The 24,000-nt window shown below is 47.1% G+C and overlaps 1 protein-coding gene across 1 annotated transcript in view; it reads left to right on the forward strand.

Moving 5' to 3' along the window:
• The window catches only part of pard3aa (par-3 family cell polarity regulator alpha, a), a 349,891-nt gene that overhangs the window by 120,761 nt on the left and 205,130 nt on the right, over positions 1–24,000 (forward strand). The window contains 1 exon segment of the mRNA XM_030349167.1: positions 8,508–8,679. Coding sequence (XP_030205027.1) covers positions 8,508–8,679 — 172 coding nt within the window.

Genomic DNA, 24,000 nt, shown 5'->3' on the forward strand with positions numbered 1-24,000 from the left:
GTTTTTTTCAGTAAATATTTTGATGTCAGAGTCAGGGGTAGGAATGGGGGCGGGTGGCTTTCAGAAGTGCAAATCCTCCATTCTGTATACCAAATAGGACATCCACCCACCTGAGCCCTCTCTTCAGGCCTGTGGCCCTGGGGCTAAGAGACTCCTTGCCCAGGGCCGTCCCGAGTGAGAAGGGCAGAGGGAAACCGAAAGATGAAAAAGCGCTCTTAGCACCTCAAAGCTGTGCTGGAGCCATTGCTACATGCACTGGAATCAGGTTTTTAGTTTAAGGCCATGGGATGGGGGTGTTTTATGATAATTGACCTTGCTAACACACACCACCCCTCTGTAATTCCATTGGTTCTAAGGTTTGAAAATAAAAGGTGTGTGTGTGTGTGTGTGTGTGTGTGTGTGTGTGTGTGTGTGTGTGTGTGTGTGTGTGTGTGTGTGTGTGTGTGTGTGTGTGTGTGTGTGTGTGTGTGTGTGTGTGTGTGTGTGTGTGCATCGTGTACCGTGCACATGTTACTTCGTGTGTGTGTGCACACACTTTTTCGTGCATTTTGTGTTACGTTATTAATGCTGTGTGTGTTAGTGTGTGTGTCTTTCGAAACCTGCATCCCAGTAGCCTGCTCCGAGTTTTGAATGTGAATCAGCGCTGGGAGAAGAAAAGCATGATTAGATCGGTGTGTCGCGTGCAGAGCAGAGCTGGATGGAGAGGAGGCTGCTAGCCTCATTTGATGGATTAGACTCCCTTAAGGAAGAGAGCAATGCCTCCTGGTGCCCCAGACAACTGTGTTTGGACAGCAAAACAAATGGCAGTGCAGCAGGGTACTCAGAAATCGATGAAGGGATATCATAAACAAAGGATTAGCCCTTGCCAGTCCTAGATCCGTTATGGTGATGCACTCTCATTGTGGTTAAAAACTGCAACGTAACAAATAAAGTGCCTTTCACAACGTCGGTGAACCGTATGATGTGTTTTACAGGAGATTAAATAGAGAAGGAAGGTACAAAGTTTGCCGGAGTAATAATACCTGCCAAATGAAATACACAGTATATAACAGTGTTTAACAATTAACGAACACAGACAAAGAGTGTGTGCGTTCAGGGTGACACAGCGGCTGTCAGAACAGAGGTCTTAGTGTTTTTAAGTGCAGATTAAGTGACAATTTACTTTTCTTCCGCCAAATAGGATCGCTGCAGCATTTTTTCCCTCCCTCTCTGACTCACGTCGTTCATTTCCCGTCTGATTGGGATTGAGGTTCTGCAGATATGTTTAAAATATTAATAAACAGGGAAGAGTGTCCGCACACAGGCCGGGGTGCATTAGGAGAGATTTCTTTCAGTCAGCACTGTGTAGGTAGCACTCCTGCACCAACTCGACGCGTGCAAACTCATTTTTGAGCGAGGAGATGAGTCAAAACTAAGACGTGTTAACAACTTCAAAGGCGGGGATGACAACTCGGCCAAGTGGATGGGAGAAGAGGGATGAGTCCCTAATCTGTTTAAACTTTGCTTGCTCCGTATGAATTCAACCCACTCCGCCCCCCTATCCGCCCATTCCCTCCCCCCCCCTCCCTCTCAAGTCTTTTTAACACCTTTCTTATTGACTCCCTCTTTTATCTTCCCTCCAAGTGGCTAATCTGCCAAGATGGCCTCGTCTTGTTCTTCTTTAACCAATGTACGACTGTGGGAATGTAATCTATGGCTATGTGGAGAAAGAGTCTAATGAATTGGATGTTATTAATGGTACCGGAACGGGAAGAGATGGTAACTAATTTCGGCCTTCTTGTCTGTTTTTCTTGTCGGTTGGTTTTTGGCCAACCAGTCTTTTGAAACACTTGCTTTTAAATTCTGCAGGAAACTGGTTGTTGTTAAGGTTCTGTACTCAAACACAAAGTAGCTGCTGGACCTTGCATCAGGAATGATCTAGGAGTGTGTGTGGCAAGAAGTGTGCGAGAAGGCGATCACGTGACACACAGACACCCTGCCTCCCTGATCCCCTTCCGGCCTTATTGTCTGAATATTTCATGACATTAATGAGCAGGAGAAAAATATTACAGCATAAGGCACTTTGTTTGCCGCGGCCGGCCGACAGCGGCCAATGCAGCCGGGGTGAGGGGATGAAATATTGAAGCTGGTTACGATGTTATACTGCTGACTGGAGGGAGGCACGCGCTGCTCCTGGCATCCTTTAAAAAAACACTTCAACTCTGCTCATGTACAGGGACACAGCGTGGTTCTTCTGATTTATGGTCCCAGCCACGGAGCTCCCACATATTTTCCCCTTGGAAGAAGCCTTCTTGGGGGGATCAATAAAGTGTTATTATAAAGTCAACTTTCAACAGACTTTGTGTCTTTAGGCGCATGCTTGAGCAGCATACAACTAAGCGTATGGAAAGAATACTATATCTGTTCAACGTGGAAGTCTATTGCATCACAGAGCCCACAAAGTTGTGCTTTGCCGTTCTCTTCGACCCCCTCAGCGTGTTCGGCTAGGCCAAACACGCACACCGTCTGCCTCCGATCAGTTAGTTCTTCATTTAGTTTCCGAGCTACAGAACAGTCAATCTGAATGGGCTTCTCAGATGGAGTGTGACATCATAAATTGGGATCATACGGTATTTATGCGGAACTCAATCACCTGCTGAAGCCGCGGCGCGGAGCGGAGGGTGATAGACGAGCGTTTTCCTATCCTTTGATGGGATCTGAAGACGGAGCCGCGGCTGATGAGCTGATGGATAGGGGGGGCCGGGTCGCGGGGGCCACGGAGACGAGTAGACGAATGGCTGGACGGTGGGAGGAATCGACGTATGGATCGGCGGGGCCAGGGGTGAATGGATAGAGGCCCGTGGCCATTACTCAACGGCTTGACGAGTCCTTGGAGTTTTTTTGTTGTTAATATATAGAGTAGGTGCGTATCTCTTGCAGGTTCCGCGCACACCGGCTTCTAGAATAATGCAACGCCCTCGGTGACCTTGGGTCGCAATGATGACTAATGGTACTGAATGGGAAATTAAAGCACGGCGTGCGCGCGCGTGTGCGTGTGTGTGTGTGTGTGTGTGTGTGTGTGTGTGTGTGTGTGTGTGTGTGTGTGTGTGTGTGTGTGTGTGTGTGTGTGTGTGTGTGTGTGTGTGTGTGTGTGTGTGTGTGATGGTGTGTGTGTGTGATGGTGTGTGTGTGTGTGTGTGTGTGTGTGTGTGATGGTGTGTGATGGTGTGAACCCTCTTAGCAGGCTAGGGCTCATTCCACTATGGATTTCCGCCTCACACGCCAGTATCTACTGAACTTCAAGGCTACAATTTGTTCAGAGACACAGGCGCTACATGGTGAAAAGACAAGCAAAGCAATGCAGTGGGCTTTATGCCTGCCGATAAGCACTTGTGCTCTTTCTGGCTACAGCAAATAGAAATGTCAGGAGAGATGGAAACATCACTCCATATTCATCTTTGCGCCGTCTCCTGCCCTGTGCAATTTAGCGCCTGACGCCGATCCAATAACATTAGATGGCTGCTCTGTTCTTTCCCCAGAACAGGAGCAGTTCTTTCCCCTTTTACTTGCGTTTCTGTTCTGTCTTTCATCTCGCGTGCCAATCTTATTCCAACCGATGTCATGGCAGTAGCTTTCCATGCACTCAAAGCACTCAGCAGACATTAGTGTGACTTTCTCTTCTGAAGTCTGGCTCGTACATTTCTGTGCATTAATAAGTATTCTGGTCTGGTAAGACGGTCCGGGCACGTCTTTTAATCAAAGGGTGCGTAGATTAACTCCCCCCTGCTGTTGTGTCATGTCAGCCATCTCTGGTGCTGCTCGGCGCAGTGGAGACATCCCGGTGGAGCTGGATTAGAGAGCTGCTCACACCCCGTGTGAGCAGCTCTGTACCCCTGTGCATGCGAATGACATCTGGTACCATAGCGAGGGCGGAGCTTTTACTTTTGTTGCATATATGTAAGAAGTCCTGAGTCCCAGCGCTCCCGGGAAGATCAGAGGGGGCTAGAGGGGTGAACATGGAGCTGGGAACTAGTAGAGAGACACCCCAAAAAACCCTGGTCTCCTCGACAACTATTCTCCTCTTATTTGGTCCCCCCCTTCTCTCATCTCCATGACTACCATCTCCTTGCCTTTCTACTTATGTTTCCTCCTTCAATCTCATCTCCTCTCCTTTCCTCTCCTCCCTTCTCCCACACATCTCCTCTCTCCCTCTTTTCATCTTTCCTCCTCTCCTTTCATGTCCTCTACTTTACTATTCTCTTTTCTTATGCCATCAATCTTTCTTTTTTTTCTCTCTCTCTCAATCTCTTTCCCACTCTCTCTCTCTCTCTCTCTCCCACCCCTCATCTCTTATCTGTGCTCCTGCACCATGCTGCCATGTGTCACGGGCAGATGAAAGGTGGACAGACATGAAACGACCTCCTGGATTGGGCTGTCCAACCCGCCCTCCCCCCCCCCCCCCCCCCCCCCCCCACACACACACACACACAGTTGCCACCTCTTTGCCTACAGATGTGGGGGTGAAAAGAGGAGGGGATAAGGGGTGAGGAGTTGGACCTCAGCCATCCAAAGTCCAGTGCCTCTTACTTTCCCTCTCCTCTTCTCTCCTCTCCTCTCCTCTCCTCCCCTCTTCTCTCCTCTCCCCCTTTCCCTTTACCCTCCTTTCATCCTTCACCCTTCTCTTCTGCCCTATAATGAGAATGAGACATCATGAGAGAGGTGGGAGAAGAGAGTCTCTCTCTCTTTCCCCCGCTCTCTCTCCCGCACTCTCATGCTGTCTCATTCTAGTTCTTGCTCGCCTTGCTCGCTCCCCCATCTCTCTTGCTCATCCTCTCATCCCCCCGGTTTATTTTATGTTATTTTTTACAGTGGCTCCCTCCTCGCGACTCCCCCCCTCCTCCCCTCCTCTCCCTCGGTCTTGGGGGCTCTGGGTAGAAAGAGGTTTGGCTGGATTGGCAGCTGTCGTGAGGGGCGGCGAAGCTGGGTGTGAATGGCGCAGTGTCAGCTCTGACTTCAGGGGGCTTATGGTGGGGAAGAAAGGATGTCTGTGACATATGGATAACCAAGGCCCCCACTCTCTTGCTCGCTCTCTCTCCTTTTCCCTCTCCCCTCTCTCTACCCATCTCTCTTTCTCTTTTCTCTTTCTCACCCTATCCACCCTCTCTTTCCATCTCTCTCTCTCTCCTTCCCCTTTTTTCTCTCACTCTCACTCTCTCTCCCCCTCTACGGCGGACAGAATTTTAAATCTTTCTTGTTCATTTTTTTTTCGAGTCTTCCAAAGTTCACCCCAAAATTGAAGAAGTTGTTCATCCGGAACTTTCCTGTTCACTTACCTTGCTCCCCTCGTTTGCTCTATCCCATTTCCTTTGGGTTATTTCAGGTTATTTCCCATGATTAGGTTTGCAAGACAACACGAAATACGAATTTCATTTTTGTACCTTGTCAGTTCATCTCCTCTGATACACTTCTTCTGAGGATTTCAATAAGGATTCACAACATTGTTGGGGTATCTCCGACAGAATCTATACCCATCCCGTCCATCTCACAGCAACCCTATACGTTGAAACACACCCTGCATTACCGAGGAAATGTGCCTTGCCACCGTGGCGTTTCTTGCTGCCTTAAAGGCCAGAAGATACACCCATAACATGCATTAATAACTAATAACTAAGCTTAATTTACTTTACTTTCTCACCACTTCTCAACATTTTTGTTGGTACCTTTCATACGTCATGCCCAAACACTAACAGAGCGACCGTCATTAGCTGCTCATTCACCAGCCACAGGAAATCTTCAAAAATGAAATGTTAAAAATAAAATGAAACGTGAAATTGTCTTAGTTTTAAGTTGCCATGACTAATTCCCTGGTGGAGGAAGTGTAGTTTGTATGTTTTTCTCAAGATTGTGTGTGTGTGTGTGTGTGTGTGTGTGGGGGTGTGTGTGTGTGTGTGTGCGTGTGTCTGTGTGTGTGTGTGTGTGTGTGTGTGTGTGCGTGTGCGTGTGTGTGTGGGTGTGTGTGTGTGTGAGGCGTCTGTGACTGTGACTGGAATAACGTTTCAAGTCACCAGCAGGAAATAATGCATTTATTCTTTTTTATTTATTTCTTCTTTATTTTATCTCCCACTTTCCCTCTGGCTGGAAGGGTCCCCTTCTGTGTGCAACATAAGGGCGGGGGGGTGGAGAAAGACAGAGAGAGGATGCATAGAGAGGAGGAGGATGAGACACTTGTGAGACATGGATGGTTCTTTTGGAGGGGGTACTTCACAGGATCTGGCAACAAGCCTTGCTCCTCCAGAGACACTGTGCCAGACATGGAGGGGGAAGGATAAGACTGCATGTCAAATCAGGACATTCTCAAACATATATTTATTTACTTTTTTCTATTACTCAAGTTTACATATTGACATTTTTATGTGAATTTTCTCGGAAGCCTCTTTTCTCTTCTCTGTTTCCCATTTCTCATGCTGGTTTCACCGGGTCAACAGTTTTTACTCACACTTTAAATGATCCTTCAAACAAGGGCACTCTGTTGAGGATTCTCAAACCACAAACTCCTTTTCAACTTAACAACTACAAAGAACACATCAATCTAATCACTCCAGTTCCAGTTTGAAATGTTAACAATCTGGAAAAGTGGCAGACAATATTGCAATTGCCGTGGTCCCCAGTGCAACCTAACATGCTTTTAGTCCTGAAACCAGGACACTGTCTCGTCTTAGCTGAAAGGTACAGCACTGCTCCTGTTTGTGTAGCAGGGAAACCCCTGACCTGTGAAACATGGCCTCCAGCTTTCCATCTGTTAGGAACTTTCTCTGTCTCTTGTTGATTCCGGACACGTTGAACTTGCTTTTGACATCCCATACATATTACATTTAGGATAAACACTGCTGTGTGTGTGTTGGGTATATTTGTGTGGCAATCTACATGTTAATGTGTGTGTGTGTGTGTGTGTGTGTGTGTGTGTGTGTGTGTGTGTGTGTGTGTGTGTGTGTGTGTGTGTGTGTGTGTGTGTGTGTGTGTGTGTGTGTGTGTGTGTGTGTGTGTGTGCGCGTGCGTGTCTGCTGATGCAAGGTCGTTCACATCCAATCTAGCTATGCCCACCTGTCGGTCTTCCTGACGTGAGTGTGTGTGAGTGTGTGTGTTATTATTTCTGAGAGCATCCTGAGAGGAAGGTGAAGATATGGACAAGTAGACCTAATTACAACAGATCTGGAGCTTATTTAAAAAGTGCGGAATGTCAAAGCAACAACCTTCATGGAGTTCTCCCCCCTCCCTCCTCCCCTGACCCAACATCTCTCTCCCCCCCTCCCGAGCCATCTAAAATGGGAAAAACCTTGTTGTGCATCAAATACTAAGATGAATAGAATGAGATGAAGCGATTACCCACCATTTACTGGTTCAAAGTATAAACACCCCTGTGTGAATGTCTGACGATGTGTGTATTTTTGGATTATTTTATCTTTGTTTCTTTATAGTATACAAGCTAAATCTTGTCTGTGAATCTACATTTTCGTGTGTGTGTGTGTGTGTGTGTGTGTGTGTGTGTGTGTGTGTGTGTGTGTGTGTGTGTGTGTGTGTGTGTGTGTGTGTGTGTGTGTGTGTGTGTGTGTGTGTGTGTGTGTGTGTGTGTGCTCTGTTCTTATTTAGGACCTTAAAAGCATTTAAACTAAGCGAATGATGTAAGAGAGCTAGACTTCCAGAAATGGGCTATCTAGACGACGGCAACACCAAGTGTGGCTCAGTGGAACACACAACCTAAACTACAAGTGGCTTCTTAGCCCCACTTGTCGCCCTCCTCTCGCCTCTCCATTCTCTGGCTGCCTCCATAGCTGTCGGCCGGCTTAGACTGGCTGACTACTTCACTAGCCAGGAGTCTGGCTGCAGCTTTGGATGCATCTCTGTTCTGTTTAGCCAGGGTGTATGTTTCTTTTTGTTTTGTGTTTCGTGCTTGTGTGTGTGGGTTTCTGTGTGTGCGATAGGAAAAAACGGGGATAAAAGTGTATGACGTTAGTTTGTGAATGTGCGTGAGCCGTAAGAGTTAAATGCATTTGATAATGGTTTGGTTAAGTTTAGCGCCCTAGTAGTGCCAAAGTTACCCCGCTAGGCTCTGATTATTATGGGATGTGGTTGGGGACTTCTCCCAATCTGCCTGGGTAATGTGGCGACATATAACTGTTACAGCGCTCAAACAGCTGCTCTGGGATGCAGGACTGGCTAACCGGAACATTCACGCACGCACACACACACACACACACACACACACACACACACACACACACACACACACACACACACACACACACACACACACACACACAGATACACACACAGATGCACAAACAGATACACACAAACACAGATAGATACACACTCTCTCTCTCTCTCTCTCTCTCTCTCTCTCTCTCTCTCTCTCTCTCTCTCTCTCTCTCTCTCTCTCTCTCTCTCTCTCTCTCTCTCTCTCTCTCTCTCTCTCTCTCTCTCTCTCGGCCCTTTTTCTAACCTTTCCTCCTTTTTCCCTCCTTCTGCAGCTGGTGGCCATCTACGAAGAGCAGGACCCCCACAACGGTGGGGATGGGATCAGCTCCACGGGCACCCAGAGCCCTGAGCCCTTCCCCACGGACCTCAGCTCCACCAACGGCTCCTACCAGCCCTACCAGACCGCCAGCGAGATCGAGGTCACCCCGTCCGCCCTGCTCTCCAGTGAGTGAGCCTTCCTCCCTGTATCCCCCTCAGGCCCTCAGCAGGGTGCCTGGGTAGCCCTGTAGCGGTGGTGGGGTTAACCTAGAACGTACCTCAACGTGAGAATGAGTAGGCCCAGTAGGACACCGCTACGAAATATGTACTTCTCCATAGCGTTGTTAATAGAGTAGTTTCATTTGTGTTTTACAACCTTGCTGTTTTGTTGACGTGCAACAGTTAAACTAAGAGCACCCAGGTGCTGCTCAGTGTGTTCTTTATAGGGGGTCTGGGAAGCTTTGAATACAGGGGCGGTTTTATGGGCAGCTTTCTACCCACCCTCCGCGATCAATTGCTCTGCATCCGACCTCAAGAGGTTCTTCTCTCCGTACCTTGGCAGTTGCAGATGTTATTGCGGTTCGTGACATCACAGCTACAATGTGCCTATCATGATCCGACATGCAAATATACGGGCACATTTTCTCTATGGTTAACCTCAATAGGTCATGGACCGAGGAGATTATTTGCAGCATGTGGCCATAGTCCTTGCAATTGTAGAGTGTCCTTGTAGGATGGGCTAGGGGTGTTAGGGATACATACTGTTGGAGCCCGGGGACAGGCCCCGAAGCGAATCAGACAGACAGGTAACGGGCAGAGACAGCCAACGTAGTGTCCAACAACTAGCCAAGCATGAGCATCTCAGCGCAGTGGAGCTGCACATGCCCAGGGGGGACTTGCAGTGCATGTAAACACACACCAACACAGGGACGAGAGATCTAGGACCCTGAACACACACAGAGACACAGGCAGGCAGGCAGGCAGGCAGGCAGGCAGGCAGGCAGACAGACACTGTGTACATGTCCAAGGATGTAGATATACAGTGTATAAGCAGGCATGGGAACACCGGACACACCTTTCAATACATAGTAAACATTCAAGTCACACATGACCTCATTAACACTGATTCAGAAAAACAGACTTTCTCAGTCCTCTTGCTGCTCGTGAACTTTCTTTAGAATACACACATGGGTCCTGACACTCCCACCTGTTCAAGGTATGTGTCTCCGTATTCATGTCCCATGAAGTGGAACGGCTGGGCTGTCAGAGACCTGTCTCCCCCGTCTGAGGACATCAAGAACACCCTGTGCCCTGCACACACACACACACGCACACACGCACACACGCACACACACACACACACACACACACACACACACACACACACACACACACACACACACACACACACACACAAATACACAGGGGGAGCGAGCACAGACACACACACACACACACACACACACACACACACACACACAAATACACAGGGGGAGCGAGCACAGACACACACACACACACACACACACACACCCCAAAAGTACCCACACATGCACACATACTTTCAAAAAGACCATCATAACATAGGGTTTCAGTTACCATAACATAGACTTTTTTGCCAGTGCCTGGAACATACACATGCTGTATGCTATATATAGATATATTTATATATATTTACATCCGTTATGGACTAGACTAGACGAACAGAAAATAGACAGCCTGGCAACACACATGTCTTCCAGAGTTATGAGCAGGACTGTGGAGAATGTCCCTTCACAGATTGGGATGAGGGAATTATCTTCAGCCATATTGCACATGGCAGACATCAAAGTCTAGCGCCAGGCGGCTTTACTGTTAGGTAAGGGCTGCCGAGAAAAATATCATTTTCTAGAGCTTAATTTTTTTCATTTTCCACTCTCAAACTCTCTTCTTTGCTCTGTCACCTTATTTCCCTTTTTCGATTTCTGTCTCTCTCTCTCTCTCTCTCTCTCTCTCTCTCTCTCTCTCTCTCTCTCTCTCTCTCTCTCTCTCTCTCTCTCTCTCTCTCTCTCTCTCTCTCTCTCTCTCTCTCTCTCTCTCTCTCTCTCTCTCCATCTCTATCCATCTCTTTCTCTCTTCCTCTATCATATTTCTCATACCTCTCTCCTTATCCCTCCATCGTCATCTCTCTCTTGCTCTCTCTCCTTTCTTTGTTCCTCTCTCTCTCTCTCTCTCTCTCTCTCTTTCTCTCTGTCTCTCTATCTCTCTGTCTCTCTGTCTCTCTCTCTCCCTCTCTCTCTCTCTCATTCTCTCAATCCATCTCTTTCTCTCTTCCTCTATCATATTTCTCATACCTCTCTCCTTATCCCTCCATCGTCATCTCTCTCTTGCTCTCTCTCCTTTCTTTGTTCCTATCTCTCTCTCTCTCTGTCTCTGTCTCTGTCTCTGTCTCTCTCTCTCTCTCTCTCTCTCCGTCTCTGTCTCTGTCTCTGTCTCTCTCTCCCTCTCTCTCTCTCTCTCTCTCTCTCTCTCTCTGGGGAGTGTGTCTTCTCCGGGCCTCAGTGTGTGCTGAGCAGGGTCAAACCGCTCTTAATTGGACCGGAGATGAGATGTAAATTACAATAATGAATGTCATTTTCACATAATTACACTGACTCTGGTCCTCCTCTGCCCACTCGCCGCGTGAAAGTATAATCTTAGAGAAGTATGGCAGGATGTGCAGAACTTTAAATTGGCATACAATCCAAATAAAATACACACACACACCAGCGGACAGCGATTGTCTCATCGCATTTTGTCAATCTGGGTCGTTTTAAAGTTTTCTCATTTGAACGACTTGATTTGCTGGGTGAGTCAGCTCTCTGCTGATCTTCCTCGCAATAAAGTTGGAGGCTGAAAGTAGTAAAAAATCTATATGTATTATCTAGATGTATAGAGACAGATTTATAGATATAGATATGTAGCTATATGTCTCTCTCTCTCTCTCTCTCTCTCTCTCTCTCTCTCTCTCTCTCTCTCTCTCTCTCTCTCTCTCTCTCTCTCTTTATATATATATAGTTGGACAATGTACTAACTGAATTGGGTCAGTGTCCTTTCATTAATTGACAAGAAAATAAGAAATCCACCCAATTCAGTCTGTGCAGTCTTTCTTTACCATCCTCCTCTCTTCCACCTGTAAAACAGAAACCTGTATGGTTGTCACGGAGACATTGCATGTTCATCCGTGAAAAGTAGGCCACCTGTGTGCGGCAGAACAGGAGCAGCTCTGGTCAATGAAGCTTACCTTGTGTATCGACCAGAGTCCCTGTGGCCTCTGGCCCCCCTACTCTCCTCTCTCTCCCTCTGTTTCCAAACCCTACCTTTTCACACCTCACCGCACCGTTGCGCCTGTCTGGCGAGGTCCCCCCGCTACAGCACAATACTCTTAAAGTTTTCCTCTCCACTTTTTGACAGGGATAGTGTTAAAAATATATATTTCTGGAGCGGAGGGGGGGAGAAGAAAGCCTTCCACATCAGAGGGAAGGGGTCAGCTGATTGCTCCCAGAGACACAAACCCACATGAAGAGGAGACACACACACACACACAACTTAGAGGCTGACCTTGGACCAGGAAGAACTCTGGATCTAGAGTGACTGGTAGATTGTGATTGCTGTGACATTCCTGTGATTATAGCCCCCGCCCCCCATGTTGTACCTCCACTTCACTTCAAGGCCCCGGCAGTTCGGCGCCCTCAAGTGGATGCTTTGGCTTGTTTCGTAAGCACCAGAAAGTCAAAAATGGATCATTTATGAACACACACAGACACACACATACACACACACACGCCTCAACCACACAGACACACACGCCAACCCCACACACAACCCTCGACCACAGAGACATACACAAAAGACACGCGCGCCAACCCCACACACAACCGTCAACCACACAGACATACACGCAGACACACACGCCAGGTGCGTCCGTGCCATGACAACGATGCTCGCCGGCCATTACGGAGATTGCTTGTCAGGAGAGAGAGGAGAGCTGAGTGCAGCCGTCTCTGGGGGGCTCTAATCCATTTTTTTGCCGCGGCTGAAGAGGCTCAGTCCTATCCCAGCCAAGGCCAGATAGAAGTCAGTGTAGCGCGCCAAGCAGAGGTCACTGGCCACTGACCACTGACTCGACGGTAAACATAAACAAACACATGTTGCCCATATTGACCCATGGAGGCCAAGCCCCTTAAGCCTGGCCCAAACTGTGGTAAGAGGAACATATACATCTCTTGTTTAGCATTAACGGCGTTCATTTCCTGTTGTCACCACCACCACCCCACTCTCTATCTCTCTGACTCTCTCTCTCTGGCTCCCTCCCTCCCTCCCTCCCTCCCTCCCTCCCTCCCTCCCTCCCTCCCTCCCAGACTTGATCAGGAGGAACTTTGAGTGAGTGCCAACTGGGGAAACCTTAAATGGGATTCGATGGGTTTGAACTCCAAGCAGTAGGCTTTGTTTGAAGGCCACAAGATACAATCTCTCCGCAAGCATGCCATCCTCTATCTCTCTGCCTCTCTCCCCTTCTTTTCTTGTTGTCTCCTTTCAAAACCAGGGGGTTAGGTTTGGGGTTGAAGTGCAATGTTTTATGATGCCATGATGTCCTTACTCCAGAAGTATCCAAGAAGGTGGGAACAAGAAGAGTGTGCATGTTTGTGTGCAGGAACATGTGTGTGTTTGCGTGTGCGTGTCTACTTGCTTGTATGTGAGTGATTAAGTCTAATTAGGGGCAAATGATGGGTACTAATGGTGAATCCAGTACTGCACCTGGTTATCTATGTATTCATTACAAATGGCCTGCCAGCCTGCTGAATCCATACATAACACAGCATGATAACAACAGGGCACTACAGGATGTTCCACTGGCTCCATAGAAGATGCAGTACCTTGCGTGGCCACTCGAGGCACTTGACTCGATTGCATGGTATCTCCACCACTTTATCTACGTGTTCTGAGGAGGAGCACTCATTGCTAGCATCATTAGCTACAGACAGTGAGCACTTTAAACCCACCGTCTCGCCCCAAGAGGACAGCCAATAGCAAGCACTTGCTTTTTTATTTTTTTTGGTTCAGAGAAGGGGTCTATTAGTTATGTCAACTCTTAATCATACACTCCTGTTAGAGAGACCAGAGAGAGACTGCTGGGGCAATGGGGAAAGGGATACATTACAGTCTAGGCTAGAGGTAGACATTACAGGCTAAATGTTGTTGTTCTGCTGCCGGAATTGCCTTTTCAAAATGAGGTCATTGGGAACCGTACATTATGTTGGCCATGAGTAGTAAAACAAATTTGAGTCTTTGAAGTGTTATGTAAAACATAATTCTGCTAATTTTCATGAGGGCTGGGAATTATTTAATGAATATATCAATAAACATCAGTGCATGGATGGTGTGCATCCACATGTCCTATAGTATATAATGCATATCAATTTATACAAACACACACTGCTGAATGTTGGTATGGTTTGAGATTCAATACATTTTCCCACACACACACACACACACACACACACACACACACACACACACACACACACACACACACACACACACACACACACACACACACACACACACACACACACACACACACAAACTTCTCAGAGCCGACCAGACATGCAGACAAGCCCTAACCCTGTGACTGGGTTGAGAGCATGGGAAGGGATACACAGCGGTTGCCGTGGCGATTGGTCGTCTGGCCTCTTCCTGGCTGGCGTCATCCGACTACACGAGATTGTGTATCCCCTCCCCCCCCTCAGCCTTGATCCCGATGGCTGATAAACGGCCACCTCTGACCCGACTCTCCACTACCATAATGTGGCTTTCTGGTTGAGCTCCGTGTAAACACAGAAAGATGTATGGAGCCTGAGATGAAGGATTCTAGAGTCACAAGAGGAAGGGGCCGTAGGGGTGGGGGGTGGGGTGGGGGGGGGGGGGGGGGGGCCGGGGGAGTGTTCCCACATTAGACACAGTTTATCATTTGGAGCCGGACTGACATGGTGGGGTGGTATGCAAAAAAGAAAAACATTTGGTTCAAGTGTTTATTTTAGCTTATCTCCATGTTACGTCGTGGGCCAGGGGAACACGGCATCACTATGTTGTTTTAGTCTGTTCTCTGTAATAGTAATTCAGTTTGAGAACCCAACAAGTTACATGGAAAACGTACGTGTTGTAGAGGCCAGCTTTAAGGTCCAGTAATAACACACACACACACACACACACACACACACACACACACACACACACACACACACACACACACACACACACACACACACACACACACACACACACACACACACACACACACACACACACAGAGATGTAGTTTATTTGGGCTACTGAGATTCCAATTTAAATCTCAGTGAATGCGAAGCATTTCACACATAGTTCCTCTGGCTGATGGGTGAGATCTCATCTTGTTTGCAGTACGCTCTTATCATTAAGAGCCCTAATGACTGGTGATTACGTCGCTCCACCACTCCTCCTTGTTCCTACATACTATTGCACTAATGGCGCTGGTTTGGAAATTAGCCCAGTCTCCATTTCCATCTCTCTCTCTGTGCGTGTCTCTCTTTCTTCCTCTCCCTCTCGCCCTCGCTGGATCTCCATTCTCTACATATCTCTCTCTCCTTCCCTTTCTTCCTCTCTTGTCTGCCTGCATGTCCATTGCTGACCTTTATGATCTCGCCCCTTTGCAGCCGTGACGTAGGGACCTCCACACTTCATTATCGTTGTTTCGGAAAGACGGAGGTGGGCTCCTGGGGGCCCCGGCAGAGTACGACAGGGTCGCTATGCCTGGCTGGGCTGTGTCCACACAGCTCTGATGGTTTTGGGACCGTCTCCTGTGTTTCACCACGCTCTTTTGACTCTTTTGTCCTGCGTGTGTGTGTCTTACTCTTGAAGTGAATGCCGTGACACCATCCTGGCTACACCCCACCACTACCCCACCCCGACCCAGCCTTTAATCCCCCCGGCCCGCTGTGACGACCTCATTAAGCCGTCTTTGTATGAGGTTCCGATAGGTTTACCTCACCACTGCGGCGTTTCATCGAGCACGGGTGTAGAAGGAAAACATTCTAAACGGATTCGCTCCGGGTATTTTTGAGAGACCCCCACACACCCACATGCAGGCACACTGTGAAAATGCTACGGAAATCTTGTTAAATTTAAAGAAAACCGTACTGCAGTGGTAGAGTTCGTGTGAAGGGTAAATGTCAACCATTGACGACATCAGCGGCTTTACTTCAAAGCGACCAACTATTTTACGCAAGCACATGCACTCTCACGCGTAGGCATGCACACCGAGCACACACACCCACGCACACACACATATCCTGGACCTCCTTCCCAACTCATCTAAATGTCCCAGACCTGTTCCTCGTCAGCCTCATCAAGGACAATTAGTACAGATGCAGCCCCCCCCCCCCTCTCAACACACACAAACCAACACACACACACACGAACAGCATAATTCCCCTAAAGTAATCAAGGCTAAAATTCTGACAAAATCACCAAACAAGGATAGCATGGCTATGAAAACAAAATTACACGTATAATTCAGCTTTTTACCGACTGGAGAAGTTGCCTGAGGCAATCCATTGAAGTTTGACAGTGGCTACTTAAGAAACCAGAAGGCGCCATTTTAGGCTGAACTTTTAAATGTTTTAAAAGGGATAAATTAAGCCTTTTAAGGGCAGGCCGGCGCTCCATGCGGAAAACATGACTATCCTCTTTCGAAGCTGACGTTTGGTTTTTGAAATATTAAACATGCGTGGGAAAAAGCTTTCAATGTGAAGAAGGGTAAAATGCAGCAGGATAACGCCACTTATGAACTTCATGAGTAACTGCTCCGCTTGGTTTTTGATCAGGTCCTTTTTGCCATCTAGTTATAATTTTTGCTTGTTTTGGATATTTTATTGGCATCTTTTTTGAAATCCATCTGTTTCATCTAATACACTTATAGTCACTGCTGTGCTTTTTTTGTTGGCAAATCCACGTTACAAATAAGAGCTCAAATTTGGGCTACAGAAATAATGTGCAACATTGCTATTATCATTCAAGCTGGTGTGCCGCCTTCATTGGGAATAAGGCTTAATACAATTTGCTTTGCTTAGTCTCACAAGTATTAAATCAAAACAATATATGTGCAACCACAAAATACGTGTTTCCTATTTTTCGAGGTGTTGCTTGAAATTGCAACGTCCGAACTGCTGATTTATATGTGTGAGAAATCCAACAAAAAGAACCAAGTACACCAATTGGCAACCTCGGTTATTTGTGGAGTCCCCATAAAATGTAGGTAAAAAACAAGCAAATAAGCATAAATACACACTCATGGAAATGAGGCATGTTGATAGATATAGAGAGCTTTCCTTTCCACCCAGAGTTCATGTAGCTAGCTTGCTTATATCTTTCATCAAACGCTTTCATTAAAGTAACTGTCAGTGAATTCAGATACAAGTTGGTCAGGTCGGCAGGTCAGGGAGAGGGCCATACTCTTGATGCCTACAGGATAGGCCCAGGACATTGGGACATGGAACCCAGAACCATTTGTGTATGAGTGGAACACCCTACCACGACATGTATCGCCAGATACATGCATACATCCTTGCATTGTTTCCTTCTTCAATGAATCTCTCTCTGTCTCTCTCTGTCCATCTCTCTCTCTCTCCGTCTCTCTTTCTCCCTCTCTCTCTCTGCCTCTCTATGTCTCTGTCTCCCTCCCTGTCTAACTATCTCTCTGTCTCTGTCTCGCTCTCTCTCTCATTGTCTCTTTCTTTCTCTCTCTTGCTGTCTGTCTCTGTCTCTGTCTTTCTCTCTCTCGCTCTCTCTCTCTCTAACTGACTCTCTAACTGACTCTCTCCTTCATCCAACAACCCAAACATATGCTCCACGACACCGTGTGACCGATCAGAGTGATGTCTGTATCCAAAACACAGCGTCTGCACATCACAATACCATCTGTTTCTAGAACCTCCCGTGGGCGTATTGGGTCCAATTCACTTTCTTTTTTGAAAGAGAGAGAGAGAGAGAAGAAAAGCCCAGACAATCCTCATAAAGCATATCGCCGTGTTGACTCCGTACATTTCCTCACTCCTGTCTGTGTTTTGTCTCGTTGCACTCTGTGTTTTCGAGATCCGGCCACATATGTGCTCTGACGTAGAAAACCCCCGGACACGCAAGCACACACATACACACGCACACACGCCCTCTTTTCATATAATTTCTGTATTTGTCTGCATGTGTGAAGCTCAATTCTGTATGTGTGTGTTTAACCAAAGGAAGAATCTGTATCTATGCAAATAGGTGTGTGTGTGTGTATGTGTGTGTGTGTGTGTGTGGGGGGGGGTGTATGTGTGTGTGTGTGTGTTTCAGACATTTCCTTTATTATTATTCCGTACGCAACGATCCGCTCGAAACATCCAATCAACTGGCCTCGTTCCTCACAGAGCCAGACCCGTATCACGCAACACAAACACACTGTCTAGATCCGGCCTGAGGTCCAGAGAGGATGATTGGTGACCTGAAGGAATCTTGTTTGTTCTTTTCCTTTGAAAAAAGAAAGTAATTTACAAAGCCTGGAATGTTGATGAGTGGTGAATGTTGTCGTTGGTGGAATGTATTGAAATGTGGACATTGGAAAGACGTTTCGTCGCAGACTGCCCCTTTTTACTGAAAAGATAAACAATACTGAACTCAAATCCCTTGCTGAAGGGGCCATTGCAACCTATAACCACTTCAAACAGAATGCATTTATTTTTAAGTTCAATATCGGGCCGTATTACAACGCCCTCTCCAATTTGAACCCAATCAGACAAGGGCGTCAGAGAGGGAGCACATTTCACATGACTACGAAAACACACACACATCAGAACAAAGAAATGACAGAATCGATGAATAATTATAGAGCTCCTGTCAAGCCATTAACTTTTTATCTTTATATTTGTTATTTACAAACCACTGTCTGGCCGACAAGGCGTGCAGGGGAATCAACAATGTAAGGTAAAAAACACATTGTTGGTCAAAAAGTGATTCTATCGCTCTGAAAAGAATTTTGCACGCATAAAAACAAGAAATGTTGATAATTCTGTTAATTTCAATGCAAACGTGTGTGTGGGGGGGGGGGGGGGTGGAGAGTGAGATGTGTGTTCAGTTCACATGCCGATTTGTCATCTGCACACGCATCTCTGAAATGTTGAAGTTCTGTAACGGTACGGCCAAATGGCGCCTATATAAAGCCATGGCCGTGCACACGACTATAAATTCCACTCTAAGACCGCCTTGTCTGCACCTACACCTTGTCCCCTTCCCCCACTGTACCCAACATGTGGTCAGTGTAACTGATTTTAAAAACAGTTTTTTTTACCAAGACACATGGCTAGACTGACGAGGTTCAGGATAACAGGCGGTAACAGAGGGACAGACGTGAAGTGGTGTTTACACAGAAAGTACTGCCGGACCCTGTTTCTGGAACGTTGGGGTTTGTTTGGCTGTAGCTGATTAGGAAATCCCTGGCTGGTACAGGAGGAGAGCGCGTTGATTATGGGGAGGTTGGGTCAGTGTGTGAGAGAGAGAGTCTGGTGTGTGTGTGTGTGTGTGTGTGTGTGTGTGTGTGTGTGTGTGTGTGTGTGTGTGTGTGTGTGTGTGTGTGTGTGTGTGTGTGTGTGTGTGTGTGTGTGTGTGTGTGTGTGTGTGAAGAAAGGGCGTGCAGGTGTGGACACTGACTTGCAAGTTGTTTTATCTGGCGCCTGTAGACGGTAAAGTGCAGGAATAGACATGTGCACAATCTCACGCTGATTTGCAGTCCGTGTGCAGCGAGATGGACACACACACACACACACACACCCTAACTTGGAGACAGACGGTAACTATTCACACACACATACTAATCCATGGCAACGATGTGTTTGAGTATGTGTGTGCACAGATGCACACTGATGTCGACAACTAAGAGGCATTCATTGAATCTTATTGGGTTAAACACACGCACACGCACGCACACACTCCCTAGTGTGCTTGGATCCAGGGGACCCGGGGGTCTTAGTGATCTGACCCAAATGAGTCAAGTTAGATTTTGGGAAAAACAAAAGGCCCTCTCTGCTGTACTTCCTAACAACACAATTGTCCAGAGAAGCAGTCTGGGGGCAACACGCATTCACACTGACACACACACCCACCCACACACGCACGCACGCACGTGCGTGTGCGCACACAGAGTCCTGGCTTACATTTTTTAGTGCTGCTTCTGTAGTTCTGGGAAGCAGCAGTTGTCTGCTGGCTGAAATCTCTGCTCCATGGGTCCAATGCTCAGGACAGTTCAAAGGGAGAAGGACAGAAATAACAGTCCACATCTATCTATCTTTGTAAATCTACACTGTGTTGGTTTTAATCCACCAATCTAGTCATGTCTATTGTCTCCCTCTCCAAGTCCAAACATGAAACATATAGGTCTGCATAGCTCAGTGATGCTACAGGGCTGCAGATTGCTTTCTGATCTATATCATCACTGAAAACAACAACAACAAACAAAACTGCATCCAGTCCTGTGTCTGCATTTGCCCAATCTGGTTCTTCCATCCAGATGTTTAACATAGTAAACAACACGTGTATGTATATTTTACGATTTTACCTGTGGTTCAAAATGCTATGTGGTCAAATCTTATTGGATATCATCACTATAATCAGTCTTAATATCCTATTATGCCCACATTTCGAATAGTGAACTGTATAGGCGTGTATCTACTACTGAGGTCTACTACTAGGTCCTTGTTAGAGTCAGCCAGAGGGGGCTCCCTTATTGAGGGTTCAGAGATTGATTAGTAAGGTCTGCCGGAATAAAGAGCTAGCCTGGCACTTTACGATGCACTGCACTTAACATTGTAGTGCTCTCAGCACTTTGGACTGTAACCATTCGCTTTTAATTGTTCATTGTGGTATGATTATCTTTTTCTGGTGAAGACCTGCTGAATAGTCGATTTTTATTGTGCTTTTCCCAGTGTGCCTTGATGTGCTGAATTTTATTTTTTATTTTTTACGAAGCGTAGGTTCGGTTTAATGTTGGGTTAAGTGTATTATAATCTCTGGCTGCCAAACTGATTAGGAATGGGACAAGGCAGACCCAGCCCTCCCCCTTCTAGATCTCGTGATGAATGACCCAGTGTGGGTCACGGCAAAGATACTGGACAGCTCTGTGGATACATTCTGAGAGAGAGAGAGAGAGAGAGAGAGAGAGAGAGAGAGAGAGAGAGAGAGAGAGAGAGAGAGAGAGAGAGAGAGAGAGAGAGAGAGAGAGAGAGAGAGAGAGAGAGAGAGAGAGAGAGAGAGAGAGAGAGAGAGAGAGAGAGAGAGAGAGAGAGAGAGAGAGAGAGAGACCCCTGTCTTATTTCCATGTACCTGCCAAGGGTAGTCGATGCCCTGCCTAGCCACAAACACACACGCACAGACACACGACTAAACTTTTACTTGTACACTCAGCGACTACACCCACAGTTGGGCACTTAGTTGGACTTTGGAAAGTGTCCTCCCATTTCCAAAACAGTGCTTTCTCTATCTGATAGCCCCCTCCCTTCTCTGGAAAGGTCAGAAGTCTATTCAAAACCTATTCTCTCTCTCTCTCTCTCTCTCTCTCTCTCTCTCTCTCTCTCTCTCTCTCTCTCTCTCTCTCTCTCTCTCTCTCTCTCTCTCTCTCTCTCTCTCTCTCTCTCTCTCTTCCCTGCTCTCTTTCGCCCAAGCTCTCTGTCACTCTCTTTTGTAACATGTCCAAACCCTACCCTTGAATATACCACTAGGTTTCCAACTGCTACTGGGTACTGGGCTACGGCTCATCCACCAGCAAGAGGTGGAGCATGTGTTACCCAGTACTGCAGACTCTTTGGTACCCAGTACTACAGACTCTTTGGTACCCAGTACTGCAGACTCTGTGGTATCCAGTACTGCAGAGTGCAGACTCTTTGGTACCCAGTACTGCAGACTCTGTGGTGCCCAGTACTGCAGACTCTGTGGTATCCAGTACTGCAGACTCTGTGGTACCCAGTACTGCAGACTCTGTGGTGCCCAGTACTGCGGACTCTGTGGTACCAAGTACTGCAGACTCTGTGGCATCCAGTACTGCAGACTCTGTGGTACCAAGTACTGCAGACTCTGTGGTACCAAGTACTGCAGACTCTGTGGTACCCAGTACTGAAGACTTTGTGGTTCAGTATTCTGCATTTAAGGTCTTGACTGCCCACAGGGGACATCATCATATAGAGCCAGCAACATCAAGGAGTTGAATTAATTTAATCAGTTTCTGAACCGAATCTGACCCCCAAAAGTATTACAAAGTTGCAGAATTATCTGTCTGAGAGAGACATTTCTTGGAGGGCACATACGCCGCATCCCGTTCATATTAAAGTGAGTAGGATATAAATGAATGACCAATTTGTTTTTGTTCTTTGGAGTAATAGCAGTGTTGCACCGCCCGCATAATCAGTCGAGAGTGACACCCACAAATGCAATCAGGAAAGGCCGCATGAGCCTCTTCCTCAAATCAACAGCCGGAGTCTTCATCAAATCAGCAGTGTCGTGCACGTGCACTGATCAAAAGCACACGTCCGTCCCACTGAAGGGAGGCCAAGTCCAGTTCCTCATGTGGGTGGTCTTGGACACAGAACGAGTTCTCTCTGCCTCCTCAGTGCACAGACACCTCTTGGTCCCAAACAAAATAGACAGGCTGCAATGTATGTAAAAGATATACAGCTGAAGTAACACCTGCTGTTTGCTTGATTCGTCAAAGAAAATAAGTAAGAATGTGAGGTCTCTGATTGTGCTGGAGTACCATTATTTTAATAGAGCACTCTCTCATTATATTACTTTGCATAGGTCCACCGATGTGCTTCCCTGAAACGTGAACCTGCAGCCATCACGTGCAAAGAGTAGATGGCCATCACAGATAATATGTTAAATTAATGAGACCTCTCTCTGTGCCTCGTTTCATAAATATACTGATCTCCTCTTACTGCTAGGCCATTAGATAGTTGTTTCAGTGGCATTATACCATGATGCTCCATTTGAGCTGCAAGCTAGAAATACTGCTAAAGCCATGTCTGCTACCATGACCTGCCTCAGTATGGCTCTCATGGACACACACACACACACACACACGCGCACGCGCGCGCGCTCACTCACTCTTGCCGCCCAGTGTCCTCTCCATAACCTTATTAGTGTGTACACAAACGCACACATGCACACATACACACACTCAGTCCAGTCCAGGCATTGTCCTCTCCATAACCTCATCAGCATGCTAAAGCAGAGGCTCCATTATCCTGATGCTGGCACTGAGTCAAAGAGGTGTGTGTGTGTGTGTGTGTGTGGTGGAAGGGGGGGGGGGGGGGGGGGGGGGGGGGCACACCACTCTCTCTCGCCCTGTCCTGTCCCAGGTGCACTAAAGGACACTACACCAGCCCCCCAACCCAGGTCATTTAATTACACTGATTGGACACCTGTGGATCTCATATGTAACAGAGACAACCTTCCTTCCCCACCTCTTCCACCACCTCTCATCGCTGGCCCTTGGAGCTGGGCGTGGCCGGGGTGGTTTATCGGCCCAGGGTCTTGGAGGTTGGAGGTGGGAAGGCCATCGATGGGCACGACACATTATTTGGTCATTTCCAATAGAATACAGAGAGAAACAGCCTCATACTGTGGGAAGACCTCTGTGGACTTACTCTCACAGCGTTTCCTGAGGCTCCTACGATGTCCTTGTGAACAATCGTTGAATTTAGAATAAAGTGCTTCAATAATAACTGCATGTATAAGCATAATGTCTAAGTGTAATTTTGCTGCACATAAAACGTATCGGTCACATGCGTTTGGAATATTCTCATTTGATGACTCGTGAGCACATTTCCATGAAATACCCTGCACCCTAACATATCTATATTTAGAAAATCATATTGAGTGGCATAGGTTGTCATGGATACTTTCTGCACCCACCTGCACTCTTTGTTTACAATTGCATGTATGCTGTATACCCGGAAAAGCAAGTATCCAATTTTTGCATGCTTCATAACATTGTTAGCAATTGCAAAATAATGGAAACCAGATTATTATAAAGTGGGTGATTTTGTGCGAAGGTCAGACCATGAAATCGAAAGTACCATCGGCCTTGTAAAGACCAATGAGAACAAACCAGCCCTCTTAGGGGTGACCTCCCATCAAGGTGCATCATGGTCAATGTAGTTACGGTGAGTCTGTCCCTCTCTGTGCCCCCATTAATTCAACACTGCATACGCAGAGTTTGGGGTGGGGCGGGGGCAGTTCGGGTTAGGGATTTATTTCATTAGGAAGGCTTCCCGTAAGGTCACCCTTTGCCTCGTCACTGAATCGATTGGCTGCTCCGAAATGAAGAGGTGGCACAAGTTATAATTAAAAGGGCGAGCCCCCTTTTCCGTCTGTCACTATAGTCCCACTAAATTAAAGGGGATTGAGTGTGTGTGGGGACGGGGGGGTACG

The sequence above is a fragment of the Gadus morhua genome, chromosome 23 (assembly GCF_902167405.1).
Source record: "Gadus morhua chromosome 23, gadMor3.0, whole genome shotgun sequence".
In the NCBI taxonomy this organism is placed as follows: Eukaryota; Metazoa; Chordata; class Actinopteri; order Gadiformes; family Gadidae; genus Gadus; species Gadus morhua.